Genomic DNA, 18,851 nt, shown 5'->3' with positions numbered 1-18,851 from the left:
CTGTGTGATTCCTTGGTAGTTGGCGCATTTCTTTCTACTGCATTTCTTGAACAATGGTATTATAATTCCTGTTTTCCATTCATCTTGCACTTTGTTTTCTTTCCATATCACCCCAGCACCCAGTGTAACCATTGCATTCCATGGGTTCCTGCTGCTTTAATCATATCCGCTGTCAGCTCATCTACTCCAGCCTCCTTCCAACCTTTCATCTGTTTCAGGGAATTCTCAGTTTCTAACCAAGAGATTAGATCCTGCTACTCCTCTAATTCAATGTCTTTAGTGTCACTTTCTTGTGCGCCTTCCTCATTCAGTAAGCTTTCAAAATAATTCTTCATCTCTTCTCTGATACCTTCCATGTTTCTGATAATACCCCATCCTCTGTTTCAATTGCTTTTATGTCTTGTCTATCAAATCTTTTACTAGTCGCCAATTTGTTTATGGAAGATTCTGCGGACAGGGCACTGAAGACGGTGTTCTTGAAACCAACTTGCTACTGGAGATACGTCGGCTATACATTTATGGTATGGCCACATGGGAGGGATGCTGTAGATCATTTCCTAGGTCATTTTAATTGCCTGCATCCCAATATTAAGTGCACAATGGAGGTTGAAAAGTCTTTCCATTTTTAGATGTCTTGGTCTACAGGAGGGATGATGGGACATTATGACATACTGTTTATCATAAGCCAACACATACGGACCGATATCTTCATGCATCAAGTTGTAATCCATTGTACCAATGCAACTTGAACCTACATACATTGGCAAGAAGAGCTTATGCCATCTCAGATGCAGATAGTTTGATACAAGAACTGGGCCATCTAAAAGCTTTGTTCAAGCAGAATGGTTATACTGAAAATCAGATCCGTCATGCTCTACAGATTGGATCTATGTGGGAACCAATGGAAGGTACAAGCAAATGCTCCACAGATTGGACCTATGTGGGAACCAATGGAAGATACAAGCGAATCGGTGGCATTCCTACCTTTTGTGGGGACCATTTCTTCAAAAATAGGTAGAATTTTAAAGACATTTAATATTAAAAGTGTTTTCTGTCTGCCAGCTAAGACCAGAGCCCTGTTGGGCTCAGTGAAGGATGATTTAGGTTTGAGAAAGCCCGGAGTCTACTAGATTCCCTGCCATTTTGGGAAAGTCTATATTGGACAAACAATTTGTAAGGTCCAGGATTGTTGCATGGAACATCATCGTCACACACGTTTACTTCAGCCGGAAAAATCTGCGATGACGGAACATTGTCTTATGGAGGGACAAAAAATGTTGTACAATGAGACACAAATGGTTGCCCCTGCATTGTGGTATTCGGACTGTGTAGTGAAAGAAGCCATTGAAATCCGGCTATCTGACAACATTATAAACAGAGATAAGGGGTATCCTTTAATTAGGAGCTGAAACCATGTTCTGTTTGACATCAAGAAACAATGGTCCTTGTCACAGTCTTCAAAAACTGTCAGTAGTGTTTGATATTGATTTATCGTTGCTGCAAGTTTTCACCACCGGTGCGCTGTTGTGCCTGTCGCTACACGGCAGGTATTTTCCCACACACGCGGTGGACCGACGGTTGGGTATAGAGGAGTCGCCGCAGTCTTTGATTTCAGTTCCAGCAAGATAGTGCAACAGCATACTCACCTTAAGATGGTGGCCAGTTGGACTGCCAAAATATTGTGTGCACATGATAAGCTGTTATGGCTGGAGACCCAATAGGAATACAACAAATTATTATGCCAGGAAAGTTTATGGAGCCATATTTAACATGTTACTTGCCAATGCAATTGTTTTGTGCTCTTCTCTCTTCCAATTCTCTAGCAATTAGTAGGGTTGACATCTGATCCCATGTACATGGATGTCAATGCTCATACAAAAAGTTTGGCTCGAATCAGAGTGATTTAGAATCCTACCCTCGCTCAACGCATCTTCCAATTTCTCAAAACACTCTTGACATTCTGATGTCTAAATATAAGTATTGTTCTTACTTATCACTTAATTCAATGCAGGATTCCTAAATAATTGGTTTGGAACAAACTTTCTACACAGCTTACACCCACCAAGAAAAGCTTACAGTTGCTTTTTTTACTATTGGGAACAGGAACTTCCTTAATGGCCTTTATCTTTTCTGGCTACTTTTCAATTCCTTCAGCTGTCTTAGCATATATTCTAGACACTTTTGCACTGTCCTAACAAATCGGATTTTTTCCCCCAGTTTCAAAGTCGTACTGAAATACTTGTACCCAACTTTTACAGTGACTCTCCCAATTTTTGGTTACCATTAAAACATCATCCGCAAAGCCAGTAAATTTTGAGTTTATCTTCCTCTCCAGAATCAAATCCAATACTCTAATGAAAACTGATACTGAAATGTCTAATTCATATGGAGCTACATAGTCTTGACAACTTTTCCTACAAGCAAAAACACAATAAATTTATGTGATTCCCTAATCAATGGCATTTACTAGTAACCTGTTGATAAGTCAAGACTTTTTCATAAATTTAAGGGCTGGAACACACATGAGAGTTTTTTGCTCTCAGACAGTTGACAGTTTGGTACTATCAGATCACAGAATTGTGTACACTGGGGACGAATTTTTGCTGTTCATTACCGTCTGACAGTTCCTTGTGACTACTTTCTGTAAGTGTCTGAGAGACTTGCAAGAGCAGATGTCAGAAGTGTTTTCACACAGCAAAATGAGAGTGCCTGTGAGAGCTGAGAGATCACTCTCTGTGAGATTTTTCTGTCTTAGTTTGGTACATGCAGGAAGCAGTTGCTGTGGAAGAGAGAGGCTGCAGCAGCACTTCCAATAATTTTAGTGGCAAAGAAAAAACATAAAAGACCATATGTATGTTGGATAAGAGAGCAGATTAGCCGGTGGGATGATTCTGGAGTATCCAAGTATTTTATTATAGAGGTTATGATGGAAAATCCGAAACATTATTGAAATTTTATGAGAATGACAGCGATGGACATGGAAGAAGTAGGCTTTATTATTGGATCCAAAATTGACAATCTGAGTACTATTATGTATAAATCCATTCATTTTAGAAACAGACTGCTTTTGATACTAATATTTCTAGCATCAGATCTTCAGTATTTGATAAAGTAACACCTACGATAAAATAACATTACACCTATCTCAAGTTGATACCCATAGACATTCAAAAGCTAAATAGCATAAATATCTAACAAATGAAGCTTTTCTGGATGTACATTTATTTGTATTTGCCTAAGGAACCACTCATTAATTCCTGAATATCTGTCCTTCAACATTTAATATAATAATATAATAAATAAATACCATGTCATTTAAAATTATACATTGATGGAAAGTATTACAACACCAAAAAGTAATTAATGTAGAATATGAAATTTTGAGAATACATGTGTGGACGTAATATATTTAAGTGATTAACATTGCAGGTTCACAGATTAATTTAATTGTGAGAAAAGCCATTGCAAATGTGACATGCTGATGCTTTAATGATCTGTGTAACCACCAGAATATCTCCAATGGAGAGATGCTTGGTAAGCAGCAGGAAGACACAGGTAAACAAAAACAAGGGTTTATTATGGCCACAGTAGAGAGATTTAATTAAAAAATTTAAAAAACTCTTCTCATACAATTTCTCAGACACTACTTCTCAATAAAAAAATACAATTCCTCAAACCTATGCCTAGAACACACAGTGAATAAATGTAGTGGGATGTGAGGACTATGCCACTGATAATCCCTGATGATGAAGGTTGAGTGTTCAGCACAGTTGTCCACCAGGTACATCTTGGGATATTGCTGGGAAGCCAAAGGTGTCACTTTGGTGGCTACTGACCAGGCTCTGGCCGATGGACTGTTGAGACCTGGCACATAAATTGGCCCAGAGCTTCAGCAGAGCTAACTGCCAATGTGTTGGCTTGCACTGCCCTGTATAGCCAGGGTGCAGAGGAATTCATGATGATCCAGTTCCACACATGTGACACGGTTGAGGAAATAGGTCCCTGGCACGAAGGACATCTGGTGGAATTTGACCAGCCACCTGTCAACATCTTTGTGATCGAATCAATCTGGGCAGCAAACACCTTGTGCATATGAAATCCTGTGATGCTTCAGTGTCTTAGGGGTTGCCAATCCGTTTAGGGGAACATCAGGAACATGGCAGTAAGCATGCAAATATGCATGCATTATATCATAAATGTGCCAGATGTCAATTGTGGCATAGAGTTCTATACCTGTTGCACTTCATCAGTCCATACCAGGGCTGTTAATGCTCGTTGTGGATGACACTGGAGTTGTTGTCTGCTCATTGGAGACAGATCTGGTGATTGAGCAGGCCAAGGCAACATGTTGACACAATCTAAAGCATGTCGGGTTAAAACAGCGATATGTGACCAAATGTTATTCTGTTGGAAAATACCCCTGGAATGCTGTTCATGAGTGGCAGCACAACAGGTTGAATCACCAGTCTAATGTGGAAATTTATAGTCAAGGTACATGGAATAACCACAAGAGTGCTCCTGCTATCATATGAAATCACACTCTGGACCATAACTCCAGGTGTAGGTCTAGTGATCATGGCATTGAAGTAGAACTGGCCTTCATCAGGAAAAACAACAAACCTCTACTTTGCCCTTGAATGAGCTTCCACTTGACACCACTGAAATCGCAAACAGCGGTTTGGGGACAGAGGATTGCACGCTACTGGATGTCTGGGTCAAAGCTGTCCATGATGTAACTGATTTGTAACAGTCTGGTCTTCTTGCAACCATACCTTCCCATGACCTCTGCTGTCAGTAATTATGTACAGTAGCTACATTCCTGTCAAGTCTTTCTGCATTATCACGGAAGGAACATCCAGCTTCTCCTGGCCCCATTACAAGACCTTGTTGAAACTCAGTGAGTTGTTGATAATGGCATCTTCATCATGTTAAAGGTGTTCTTGATCAACATCACCTAACTATGTTAAGTCTCAAAAGTAACTAACTCTCACGACTGTTACAGCACATATTTAAAGCAAACATAATCTGCACCCTTATAGTGATGCTACCACACTCACCCTTATGTAACTGGCTTGAAATTTGCATAGACATCCTTCAGATGTGGAAACATGCCTACCAACATTCGTTTGCCTTGTACAACACCTTCTTGGTGTTGCATTTCCTTTATCTTTTTTCCGTCAGTGTTCCTACAGCTGTATTACTTGAAGTTAATGGTAATTTTCTGAGTTCCGAAATGAGTACTTTCAAACATAATTTCACTTGTTTCTCTATATTAATCAATGTATGTTATAAAAGTACTTTGCCTGATTTCTTGAATTGTGGGTATTGTGGTAAATGTTTTCTGTGAAGGCATTTCAGCCCACAAATTTTGCTTCTTATCTCAGTTCCTGTAATCTTGTAACTGTATATTCCATAATGCTAAACCTTCTTTATACAAACTAATTAAATGCACAACTTCCTCCTGTGCCCATTTCCCAGCAGTTTTCTTCATTACTTCTTTTGTTGACATATTGTTAACATTGACTCACAGCGCATACCCTCCATGATAGTAGTCTCAACTCTCCCGACAACTCCAGTACACATTTATAGAATTTCTTGTTGAAGTCTTTCATTCAGGTTTTTATGTTAATGTGGGATTAGGTCTGTGACAATTTTTTATTTTCATGTGTTATTTCTATATAATATGTCTATGATGTTTTTATATGTAATTTGCAGCATATCACTGTTTAAGTCTTGAGCTTCAGATACATGCTAATCGCTCATGCTGTTTGTTTAGGCGGTAAAGTAAGTGATTTATTTGCTCAGAAAGATGCTACACTCACATATTAGGGCTCAAACCACACAGTCTCATGGGTACTTTTATTTAATCCCTGTAAGAGTGTGGCAAAATGTGATTACCAAGATGTGGTAGTGCACAAACTGTGAAATATGGCACAAATCTGAGATGCAATAAGGCCACTCACTGCTTTCCGAGTACTATCAGCTCTCCTGACAATGTCAGTATAATTTTTCTTGTCTGAGAGCTATGGCAAACAACTCTTGAGAGATGGAGTCTGCCATTTACACAAGAGGTCTAAACTCACAGAGTGGAGCCATCTGAGATATTGCCCTACTCGACAACACTGCCAGTGAGCTGACTCTTGGTGCTGTTTACACAGCTGAGAGTGAAAAGCTCTCACAAGTACACTATCATTCAAAAGGTTTCGAACATTAGTGATTTTGAGTGAAAAATTCAAATTGGAAACAGAAATGTTATAATTACTCACGTCAGATTTGGAATAATCTTTTATTGAAACTAAATGCTTGCAATCAAATTTTACTCTTCTCAAAGTAGCCACCCTTGGCTAAATCACTGCTCTGCATACATGAGGCATTCTTACTGTCAACTTCATCAGGGTTTCTTCAGTGATATGCTGCTGCCATTCCTCTTGTAGTCTGGTGAAGAGGTGATGAATTTGTTAATAGGCCTTGATTTAACTGCTCTATCCAAGTGACCCCAAAGCAGTTCAGTAGAATTATAGTCGGAAGATTGGGCTAGCCAGATCATATTTTTCAGTTTCTTCTTTTTCCTAAATTTTCCAAGTATTAGATTCGTTATCTTGCTGTAGGGCACATCCCTTGCCAATCAGATGTCTTCCACATGGCTTTGCATGATACTGTAGAATGTGATGGTAATCCTCTTTCTTGACTGTTCTGTTTATTTGTACAAGATTACCAATCTTACTGCCTCCAAAACATCCTCGGACCATGAGAGAACCCCTTCCATAGTTTAATGTTGCAGATACACATTGGTGTAACATTCATTCGCCTGGCAACCAGCGAACAAACTTGCGTCCTTTGTGCCAAAGACCTCAAATTAGGATTTGTCATTAAAAAGTACCTTTCTCAGCCTCCACACACCAGTTAAGGTTCACTGTCTGAAGATGTCTTTCCACATTACTTACAATCACCGGCTTTTCCCTAATATGGTTGAGTTCTGCTGCTAAAACTGATGCTGTTTTGAAGCGATCACGTTTACTTGTGACTACTATATATTTGTGACTTTTGGCCTACCCTTTCAAGGTTGTTCCGTATTCTGGCTAGTATCTGCATGTCTCTGCAAGGTATAATGGACATATCCCGAGAAAATAAGTTCTTCGTGTGCTATTTGTAACACAGTAAGACTGGCTGCACGTAAAGACACATTTTCAAAACATTTTTCTGTTGAAAGCTCCATTCTTTGTCCCATTATTGATGTTTGCACTGAACACTCACTGAAATTCACTCTTTGATATATTGTGCAGAACTACCTGTCCCTTCCTTACCTGTAACTGTGTTTACATATTTGTTGATGTCCTATGAATGCCATATAGTGATGATAGATTACCACAACTCAAAACTAGCAGCATGCAATGTTTGTAACTTGAACAGCATAACAACGGAAAGTTATGTTTTGAATGATTTCATTTTTTTTAAACGTGGAACACTACTCTTAAAAGCAATATTGAGCATGACACTGGAGAAACAATATGGTTAATTCATATTTGAATGTGATAACTAGCTATTTTTTTATCTTACTTTCAGGGCATTTGAAAACTTTTGAGTGATAGTGTATACCTGGCTACACACAATTCAGTTGTCATTCTTCTATGCTTTCTGGTTTATCAAGTTCTCTCTGCACTCTAGTGTTCAGTTCAACTTGCTAGTGCTTAGTACCACCCTCACTTCTCCATTGTTCTTGCCTACAACTACTAAGGGATTGTTACATTCACTATAGCTCCTTTCAGTAATATCCCACTCTTCCATATGAGTCATCTTGTTTGCCATATACTCCTTTTTAGACAATGGTAGTTGGCAAGGTCTTATTTTTGGAGTATGATGTGTTATTTTCAATTTAGATTCAAAATTTGTCACTCTTCCAGCTTCATTGTTGACCAACATATTATATAACTCAGTTCTTTGGCTTTCACTTATACTTTAAATTCGATCTACTTTCTCCTTGAACAGTTACTTCTTTTCAACATCTGACTTTGTACAGTTTTCATACCTTCCTGAGAAATAAGTAACACTACAGGTACCCGAGGTCATTAAAGTCCACATACATCCTAATTGATTACCATTTATTTGTAAATCATTTACTGAACACTGCTGATAATTCAACCTCATTACACAAAAATTTAATTGTACATTTTTCAAAATAAATTTTTACCTTAAATTTATTCATTAAGACTAACTTTGAAATTACATTTGAACACCCATAAATCAGTTACAACTAAAAAATCATGCTTTAATTCAAATCATTTGATCTCAAACGTTAGGTAAACTAGTCTTTTTATTGTTCTATTCAATTTTCCTATAGCACTGCCCACTCTTTCCCCAGATACATCCATCTCTACAATTTGATTACTTTATTGTAGGTTTCTTCTTACAAATTCTCATTCACTGTCCTCCCTTAAAAGTTGTATTCAATTAACCCTGGTGCCCCACCAATTAATTTTCACAGTGGTATTCACACTTCTCTGGAACTTATCTTTATCTTTGCCTTGTTTTGGTGTACCCCTCCTTCTTCCTCCTCCACAGTATGTATGTGCTGATAATCTTTTACTCCAAACTGATCTGCTCTCTCCATATTCGGAATAGATTGCTTTCATTTTCCTGCTCATCATTAATGGCCAACATGATTTTTATTTACTGTGTTCTGTCATTTACTCTCTGCACCAGCGCCAACTCAACTTCCTATTTGACTCTCCTCCCCATCTATGTCATCTTCCAGATCTCCCCCATTGTCACTTGATTCACTACACTCTGTTCTCTTCGCTTTCTTCAATATTATGTGATACACAACTTTCAAACTACCCTTTTGCTGCTTCCCCCTTTTCTTCCCAACATTCCTTAACAACATCCCTTAACCTACTCATCTCTTGCACATACTCAATATACATTGTCACATAAAAGAAATATTTGCACTGATAATAGAAACATTTATAGAACATTAATTTCTTTTCATTTTGATTGTAAGTTATCAAACATGTATCCTCACTTCTTCTATTAGCATAGACCTATCTGTTCTGTTCTAGCTAAAAATTAGTTGTGGTACTCCTACTGAGCTTATGTCCACAGAATTCTCTGCATGTCATCCCTCTCATAAAATTGACAATCTCTGACCATTTTAAAGACTCTTCTTCAAACTACAACTTCTTTGACATGTTAGGCATTAGCTTCTGTCTTGGATTCTTTGGCCGAAGTTTGTTTAATGATTTTTCTGGTGTTTTGGTAGCATGAGAAGCTGGTATTGTCAAAGCTTCATCTTCCATTGTGGTGAAGCTTTGACAATGACAGGCAATATGTCAACAAGTGGCCATGGAAGTTTCAACAGTTTTGTACAACTTCTATGTTCTATACTCCATCCACTCTTGTTATTATGCCAAAGTTGGGAGCCTTTATCTTTTATTCGCACTGTACCCCATAAATCTATTATTCATTTGTGTCGAAGTCAACAATACTTGGTGTCACCAGTTGATTGCCTGTACCTTTACCAGTGGACCTGTGCTCACAACCCGCATCATTTACGTCCCCTCACTGTTGCTGGCTGGTGTTTCATTGTCATATCTGGAAATGATATTGTCTATTTGTGCCCCTCCAAGGCATTGTGCCTCTTCCTCCTCTCCTTATTCTATCTGCTCACATCATTCGTATGCCATGTTCTTGATTTGGATTCCTCTGGTTATACCACCAAGAAACACCTTTTAATTTCCAAATGACTTCTTGATTTCAATAGATTGTTTCCTCCACTTTTCTCAGAAAGATTTCTGAATTAAAATACATCACATTCATACTCGAATATTATAATTTTTATTTACTTGCATGTCTGAAACAACATATTATTGATGATCCACAGATGTTTGAAATAATTCGAAATTTATTCCTGTCTGTGAATTCTTTGACATCAGCTGTATTAGGTATGGATGTACAACCTATTGGGGATATACGAAAATTTGTACTGGATCAGCATAAGGATGTAGACAATGTGACATACAGAGGTTTAGGTCAGTCCAGGGAGTGGGCACAAGTAGTGAAAAAGCTGAAATGGTTAAAGCAACCGCTTGTGATAAGCAGGAAATCCAGGGTTGGTCTGACACAAATTTTTATGCCACTAATAGGTAGTACATCTACACACAATACAGGTGATGTCAAAGAATTCATAGTCAGTGAATAAATTTCAACCTATTGTTTTTCTCTGTCACCACTGTCGAAAACAATAAGACAGAAATTTCACGAGACAAATATCACAAATGTTGGCACAATTAACTCACAGCTTCTTTTGAAATTGATTTACAAATTGCCTCATATTTCTACAGCACTTCCAAAAGTAGAAAATACGACTGATGCTTTCACTGATAAACTCCTTTCATGTCGAGTTCGTGGAAGAATTCACAACGAATGATGAAAAATTTTGCAAATCTTTTTAGTCTTTTCGATGATTTTAAAATGAGATTATTCACAGCCATTGCCGCCCTTCTCAATTAATTCATAGCACCACAAGATCTGATTATGAATTCATCTCTCCCCACAAATATTAGTTCAATAAGTTTACTGTACTCATAGCTTTATTTTCAAGTTTTGGCAATAAAACATAATGGGTTTATTAATTTTTGAATCATTTAATTCTTTTTAACAAAATTAGCCCATGTTTAGGTATCATCTGTACTAGCATTATTCCAGTTTTCTTTAAATTTTTTGAAATGTGAAAGATTCAGGTAATTAGTGATGTCATTATATACTTTTCAAAATTAGTTCATAAACATGATAGTGATAAGCAAATATTAAAGAAACAACTTTAAAAAAAATTTCCTTCTATAGTAGAAACCATTATGCCACAGCATATCACTTGTACCTTGTCATTTTTGCCCCAATCTGGATGCTGTTTTCAAGTATCTGAAGACTGTTCTTTTCTTGTTGACCTGTCTAGTTTTGGCAGAAAGAAAAGTTGTTCTTTGTTTTTATACGCAGTAACAATTTAACTGTGATACTCCATTTGAGATTATGTCCACAGGAGGTTACATTTTGCCATTCGCATGGACAGGCACCACTTCAGGAATATTGTTTCTGAAAATCAATTTTTATAGCCTTGTCTCCCTTATTGCGGGTCTGCATTGACTGAATTGATGGCTTTGTTAAAAATTCATCAATAGTCTTTTAAAATAAAAAAGAAATTGTGGAACTCTATAAATTCAAATGACAATTAAATATCCTAAAAATTATCTGATTATCTATATTTAAGGACTGAAAAGTTCCATTAAAAATATGGGAAGTGGCACACACTCTTCACTGCAAAGCCACATGACAAGTAACAGTGTGTTGTGAACAGAGCTCTGTTGTTACAGACATAGGATTCTACTGTTTTTGAAATATATCAATCCTTTTTCTAAACTAGTGTATTTCCTTCTAATTTACAAAGTTAAATTTCACTGGCATTAGCACAAGCAAAACAGACAAGAGCATAGAAGAACTTGAAATCAGATGCTACAGAATAATGCTGAAGATTAGATGGGTAGCTCGAATAACAAATTAGGAGGTATCAACAATATTAGGAAGTTGGGAAGAAGGACAGATTACTACTTACTGTAAAGAGATGCAGTGATTTGCAGACAAGCACAATGGAGAGGCTATTGCATATTTAACTTTCACCCAAAAACTTCTTCGGAAAAGAAGAGGGTGTGGGTGTGTACAAGGGGAGTGAGGGCAGCAGGGGTAAAAATTGCAGAGGTAAGTGTCAAGAGTAAAAATTATAGAGGAACCCAAAAGCCTGAGCACAGCAAGCAGTTTCAAATGGAGGTATGCCGAGATGAAGGGGCTTGGAAAGGATAGGCTGCAACAAAACTGTCTTCAGGCAGAAGACTACTACAACAACAACAATAATAAATGCAAATACTGTGTAAGTATGTCTCCTGATGAATTACTGGCAGACTGAAATCAAATTTTCTGGTTTGATTTCACTGCTACTTATTATCATTTTTGAGTGGTAATGTCCCCAGTACTATAAAATCATTACTACTGTTTGCAGCAATAGTGCCCATATCATGACACGCAGGCAATGCAAGTGGCAAACAATATTGTGTTCAAACGGATGCATGGTTTCCCTATACCCCGCAGTACTCGATACAGTATTGAGCCTGCTTGAACAATAATATGCCATTTGTCTCAAGTGGCGTTAATTCAAGCAATAAGTGAGAAATTTTAAATGAACCACAACAAGCTATAGCTCACCATGGTATTAAATCCTACCACTATAACAAAATCTTGTAGTTTAATAAATTTGCAATAAGTTGCCATGTAGTATGTGTGAATATGTAACATTTATAGTATTTTGTTTTTTAAATAAAACTGATAGCCAAAGACAAAATATTGCCCTATAGAAATATTAAATGGCTCTGAACCAGAACACTATTTTTAGTAGAGACTGTAATGGTTTACTAAGTGAGTACCATATGAGCATTTCCATCCCAGTTCACATGTTAGATTACTGAGGATGAACATTATCAGCCTTTAACAGTCTTTATAAAAAGACAGTAACATTCAGTTGATGCAAGGAAGAAAATTAATCAATAATTAAATGCCTAATAAATGACATAAGTCATATTAAGGTTACTGTAATTGTGATCATGAGAATGAATTACAGCAGAGATCGTACCAACACATGTCACTAGATTGTGGTACAAGTGAAAGCTCAAGAATTGCGGTCAATCACAATTATGATCTTTCATTTATTTATTAGCTACTTTTGTTACATATGACCTACACCATAGAAGATGTTTCAGCCCCCGTTCACAGCTATACTTATTATTAAAATCTACTGTACATTAATAATGCCAATAAGCATAATGGAAAGTGCACTAAAAAAAAGTTGCCAGATGGCAGAGCAGTCAGAAGAGTGAACACAACGGGAACTTTCTCGAACTGTAACAAACTGTTCAAGCCATCTGAGTCGTGCTCAATCACAGCATTAGTAATGCGACAGTTAGCATATTGCAGACAGGAACAGGATTCTTATGCTATTCCTTGCTATTCCTTGTCGACATTTTACACCCTCTCTGTTTTGACCATCAGTTATTTTGCTGCCCAGACATACAAACTCATCAAAGTCCTTTGCTGCCTCTGTTAGAATTATAATGGCATCAGCAAATTTCAGAGTTTTTATTTCTTCTCCCTGAACTTTAACTCCCTTTTCAGATTTCTCCTCAGTTTCTTTTATTGCTTGCCAGTGTACAGACTGAATAATGTCAGGGACAGGACGCAACCCTATCTCACTCCCTTCTCGACTATACTTACCTTTCATGTCCTTCGATTCTTACAACTGCAGTCTGGTTTCTGTACAAGTAGTGATTAACATTATGCTTCCTGTATTTTATGCCTGATACCTTCAGAATTTCAAAGAGTTTATTCCAATTGATGTTGTCAAAAGCTCTATCTAAATCTACAAATACCATAAATGCAAGTTTAAAATAGATAAACACATTTATTATGAAACATCATAGTCAGTAATGCCTACCATGTTCCTTAATTTCTCCGGAACCCAAACTGATCTTCCTCAAGTTTGGCTTCTACCGGTTTTCCATTGTGTGTGTGTGTGTGTGTGTGTGTGTGTGTGTGTGTGTGTGTGTGTACATTACTGTCATCCAAATGTTTTCTTTAATCTATTTGCACCTTGCCTATTCTAGTTTCCCTTGCTTTGTACCCTTATAAAAATTAATGCAACTAACTGTTTCATTTCAGGCCATCTTTCTCTTATCCCTTCGTCAACTCCTAAAAATTGATTGCATTTAACAACACTGTTCATCCAATTTTCTCCTCTCCACTTAGAACTGGGAAAAATCTTGGAACGAATAGTGTCTTCCTTATTAACAGTAAAATTTGTGTAACTGCAATATCAAGTTAAAAATGTCTCCTTCCTTTCCTCATTTTTCAGTATTCAGTAAGTGTACTGTCTTTACTGTCTGCCTTCTGCACTAACATAAAACACAACAAAGCACAACAACTACAAATTAAATATTAATAGCATGTTGCACTCTTTCGCAGAACTATTTAATTATGTTGAAATTTCTTTCTTAATTACAGCACTGCACATTTAATGTGAATTATAAACTGAAACCTCTCTTGATAATTTCTGCATATAAAAGTGCTCCAGCACAGTGAGAACAGATTATTTTTGTTCTTAGTTATTTTCTTAACACTACAGCATGATAAAGTGAAGTGTGTGTCTAACAAAGAGGCCAGAAACATGCCAAGACATGCTTTTGGACACTTCATCTTATCCCCAACAGCACCTCAAGTAATTCCATATGCATCTTCCATGCACACACAAATCTTTGTCAGGCTACATATTTAATATATATGATATTATAGATGATGAAGGAATATAAAAATTAATTAATGATGATATTCTTCCCAGAAAAAAATCCAGTTCGTCTTTTTCAGTCTACATTTAATTATGTCCATATAAAGTATAATACATTTAGGTCACTATCTACAATATACTGCAAAAATAAAAAATATATCTTTAAAATACTGTGATGATAAAATAATTGCTGCACAATTACATTTCAGTGCTTACAAAAATATTTAAAAGAAAAAAATAAATAAATTTCCAGATAGAATAAAAAGCTCACACTTACTGAAAGTATAAACCGTGTTCAAATTATTAACTATAGGAAAGAGTGAATACCAAAACTTGAACTTTTGGGGTCAAACATCCCTCTGCAGTGATGCGGAGAGGTGACATATGTGAGAATAAATACATACCAGAAACACACAATTCATGGTGCAGGAAAGAAACCTAATGGCAACAATGGAATGTAATATGTGACATTCAAATTTCAGAGAAGTTAATAATGCAGCTCAGCACAGAATGCAGTGTCAAAGATAAATAACTAATAGTAAACAAAAATCGTGTGTTGTTTATCGTCTAGCACCTGTAATCATATTGCATGACTTACGTACACAAAGCTGCTTGTTCCCTCAACCAAGAAACTGGACCAGAAGTAAAGATAGATGAAGACATAGAAGAAAATAGTTACAAACAGCAGAACACTTGGGGGTGAGAAAGAGCGGGTGGTGGTGGTGGTGGTGGGGGGGATATTGAACAAGAATGTAATATTACAATTTTTTGTTGTTACGGTTAGATTTCATGTAGCATGGACTTTGTCCTCTTTCTGAATTATTAACTTTTCTGGAATTTGGATTCCAGCTGTCTCATTCGATTTCTGTCCTGTACCTGTAGTATGATGTTTTACAATTTTTGAGCATACTGCTGCACACACCATATTGATAAATCTTGCTCATCTTTTTACCATTCGTTTGTGCAAAACTTTCTTGTATTGGGATTGTAAAGACTTCAGAACTATCAAGACTTGGTTCCACTTTTTCCTGTCAGTTTCAGTAACTTCTCAAATTCAGCAAATATTTGTATATTTTGTCTGCACTTGACTATTAAAAAACTGTAGTCCAAATAAATATGAAAAAAAATCTTATAATACACCAAATAACACTCTTTATATTGATACGTGGTATCCTGCAGATTGCATGTTTTGCAATGTTATTGCATCATAATAGTCTGATTGATTAAATTCTTGATGGCATCAAGAAAAATACAAATAAAATAATTTCTTAAGCAAAATTTTCAGAAACAAATTAGTAAAAAGTGATGTGGTGATAATGAGCATTAAAATGCAGACATGCTGTGTTACAGTCAGCACCAGATGAAAGAGCAACCTGAACAATTATGAGATAGGAACAAAGTTAAGATATCATGCTTTCATATTAGAAATAATTTGCTTTGGGCTCAGTAGTACACATAAAGGAATGACAAATTAAGGGAAACAGGTGTGGGTAAGACTTCCTGCGTAGTGGGTTATTGTTTGAGTAGAATAGTGTTTCATCTTTTGGCAAGTGAAAGTGCTTTCCTGTCATTGCTGGAAATTACTGTGATAGATAACACTGGCCATTAACATTCTCTATCTGGGATTCCTCAACAGATAGCATTTATTTCTTATGGTGTAGCAGGAACATATGATAGAAAAAATAAACACCACCAATTTTATCATATGCCTCAGTAGTAAAAAATATGATTCAACCTAACTTTTATAAATGATCACAGTGAATATTTAGTCAGTAGTCACAGATTATTTACAAATTTTATCAGTGGCAAACACGTTAAAATTATAATGTGTAAAACTCTGGGGCACTGTTATAAAAAACAACAATAGTATACTTTGGACAAAAGTTCTTTGGTAACTGTTTCACAAAGCCAGGTGTTCTTCCTTAGTGATAAACCACATAAATAACTTGTCCCTTAAAATTCAAACAAAAAAATGGGACTAATTGTGAACTAAATCTATAGATTTTATCTACAACAGCATGCATCACCATTCAGTACCTAAACTGAAGTAATAACATTCATCTTATTTTCCATATTAATTTATATGTTTTCAGAGGTTATACAATCCGTAACTATTGTAAAACTTAAAACTGAAGGCAACTTAAGTAATAAATGTAACCAGCAATGACAGTCTCAAAGTGTGTGCAACATAAGTTACAGAAACTATAACTATAGTTGTATGTTTTCATAGGCATTCAGTCTGTAGAGTGACAGAATACCTAGCCGTCAGAACAGAAAAAGACAGTAGAAAAAGTAAAAGAAAATGCTTAAATCATGGGTTACATTTGGTATAAACAATTCTTAGAAACACTGGACTCCATGTCTGTAACATTATTTCAGTTTTACATAATATGAAGAAGTTTTCGTATCTACACAGCCATTGTAACATTGGTTTCACATATCTAGTAAAAACAGTGATGATTTCTGGTTCATCTTAATTCAGACCTAAAAAGAAGAAGAAGTTATCAGTAGGCTAATTCACTGTATTGTCCTAGTTTCTATCTATTACGTGGTACAAAACATATTCATAACACACCTAAAGTACCAATCAATAAGGCCACTGAGTTTTTCAGTCGGGTAATGAAAAAAAGTTATTTCAAGCTGTTAAAATTATTGTATAAATGCATGGTTTTACAGTGATATGAATGAATAAAACCTTCTCAAGCTTCCAGCAGAGACAGTTGGTACAAAACCCTCTAGCTTTCGACCAAGCTCTTCTTGGTCATTTTCATATTATATAGCTGTGCTGCTGGCTATGACATCACTTGTGCTCTCTTCCTCGACAACTGTGCCAATGTTTTTGTCTAGTGTGTCAAACTTGTTTCAACCTCGCCATGGCTGTGTCTCAGGCTGTGCTGAGCTGCAAACCACTTTACTTGTTGACGATGTTTTTCAGATATTTTTATTTCTACCCATTCTTTTATGACACTGTCCCCAAAGCCCTTTGTCCTCACAATAACACATGTTTCATCAAATAGAATTCGGTGTCAATTTCCTACAGCGTGTTCTGTCACAGCTGATTTTTCAGGATAGCGTCGGTGTAAGCACCTCTTGTGTTCTGTCTGGAATTTCTCCACAGTGTGACGTAGTAGCAGCCACACTGACATGGTATTTTGTACAGTACAGACATCCTAAGCCCTAGATTGTTCTTTACAGATCTTAACAGCCGTCCATTTTTGCTGGGGGCCTGAACAATGATGAGACGTTGGGTCTCTCAAGAAGCTGGCTAATCTCTCCCAACACTGTGCTATATAGTGATGAGGCATGGTGACACAGCAGTCATATACAACTTGAAAATGGCCGAGGAGAGCTAGGTAAAAAGTTCATGAGATTTTAACCACCTGATGCCACTGGAAGCTCGCAATCATTTTATTCATGTTAAAGTAGCATTCACAATGGATTAAGTATAATCACAAAACTTAATACAATTTGCTTTAAATTAAAAAGTCTGTGCTGTTGACAAACTGTATGCGTATGAAAATTTCAAAGTGAGGCTACAAGAGAGTGGAGAAAGGATGTTCCACCCATCACGTAACTGCTACAGGGATAGAAGTGGTAATCCCCACATAACACATACATAGTAGTAGTAAGAATGGAAATGCTGTCTTCAAAATAGCTGTTCTGAGTAGTCTAGATATGTTAAGTATTTTGCCATTTATTCTGAGCAAGAAATTAAGATTTTCGTAATTCTTCTTTGAAACATGTACTACATCTGCATTTTTCCAAAAGAATTCATTAACAACTCTTCAGCATATACTCTTCTGATATATGAAGTTACATGCAACAACAGTACATAATTCAATATATTGATGCATATTCTAACAATGTGTTATTAGAAACAATGCAAAGTTTTCAAACATGCATAACAGTATTTAGTCACTGGAATATCATGGAGTTCAAGCAAGAACATTTACATGCAAGAGCTTCTTGTAATCATTATCAAGGGAAAATACATTTGATATTTTGTCTTGGGAGGCTGTGAATTTCAATTCTTAAAAAAATTCACCAGTGAAAGAAATTCTCTAGAAAATAATAACTCTGCACCTGAATAATGCTACTGTTAGTATTTTCTCTTCAAGATAAAAGACAAGCACTAGAGAAGAAAAAACATGGCATATCAGAGAATAGTTGTGAAAAAACAGTTCCTACATCTATCAGTACTTAAACAGCTACATCTGCAAAACAGCACATCAGTGACATTTAAAACTGGTGGACTGCACAAATCAAACACACAAAGAAGGATCAGAATTTGGAGTTTTGTCTGTCAATGATTGTTAAGCAGCTATTCAGGTTGTGTCCCACCAGACTGTCATACATGGAACCATTCAAATTTGGCCCATTTGATGGAGGAATATTGCAACAGTGCAGTGATATTAGTGCACTTAGGCAGACATTAGTATAAGGGGCGATCAAAAGGTTTCTGTTTGAGGGCAGTACA

General features: G+C 36.5%; 1 protein-coding gene across 16 annotated transcripts in view; it reads right to left on the bottom strand.

The window, feature by feature from the left end:
- Window positions 1-18,851, bottom strand: part of LOC126356142 (bromodomain-containing protein 8) — a 482,606-nt gene that overhangs the window by 223,473 nt on the left and 240,282 nt on the right. For 5 of the 16 annotated variants that reach the window (XM_050006868.1, XM_050006866.1, XM_050006867.1 and 2 more), the window contains one exon: window positions 14,445-16,858. The exons of the other annotated variants lie outside the window; for them this stretch is intronic. In XM_050006868.1, the coding sequence (XP_049862825.1) occupies window positions 16,853-16,858 (6 nt within the window). In that variant the 3' untranslated portion in view covers window positions 14,445-16,852. Of the gene's footprint in view, window positions 1-14,444; window positions 16,859-18,851 lie in introns of those variants that run through there. 16 annotated transcript variants of the gene reach the window in all.

The sequence above is a fragment of the Schistocerca gregaria genome, chromosome 3 (assembly GCF_023897955.1).
Source record: "Schistocerca gregaria isolate iqSchGreg1 chromosome 3, iqSchGreg1.2, whole genome shotgun sequence".
Taxonomy (NCBI): domain Eukaryota; kingdom Metazoa; phylum Arthropoda; class Insecta; order Orthoptera; family Acrididae; genus Schistocerca; species Schistocerca gregaria.
Note: the sequence above shows the minus strand (reverse complement) of the source record. Positions and strands in the feature narration are given on the sequence as shown.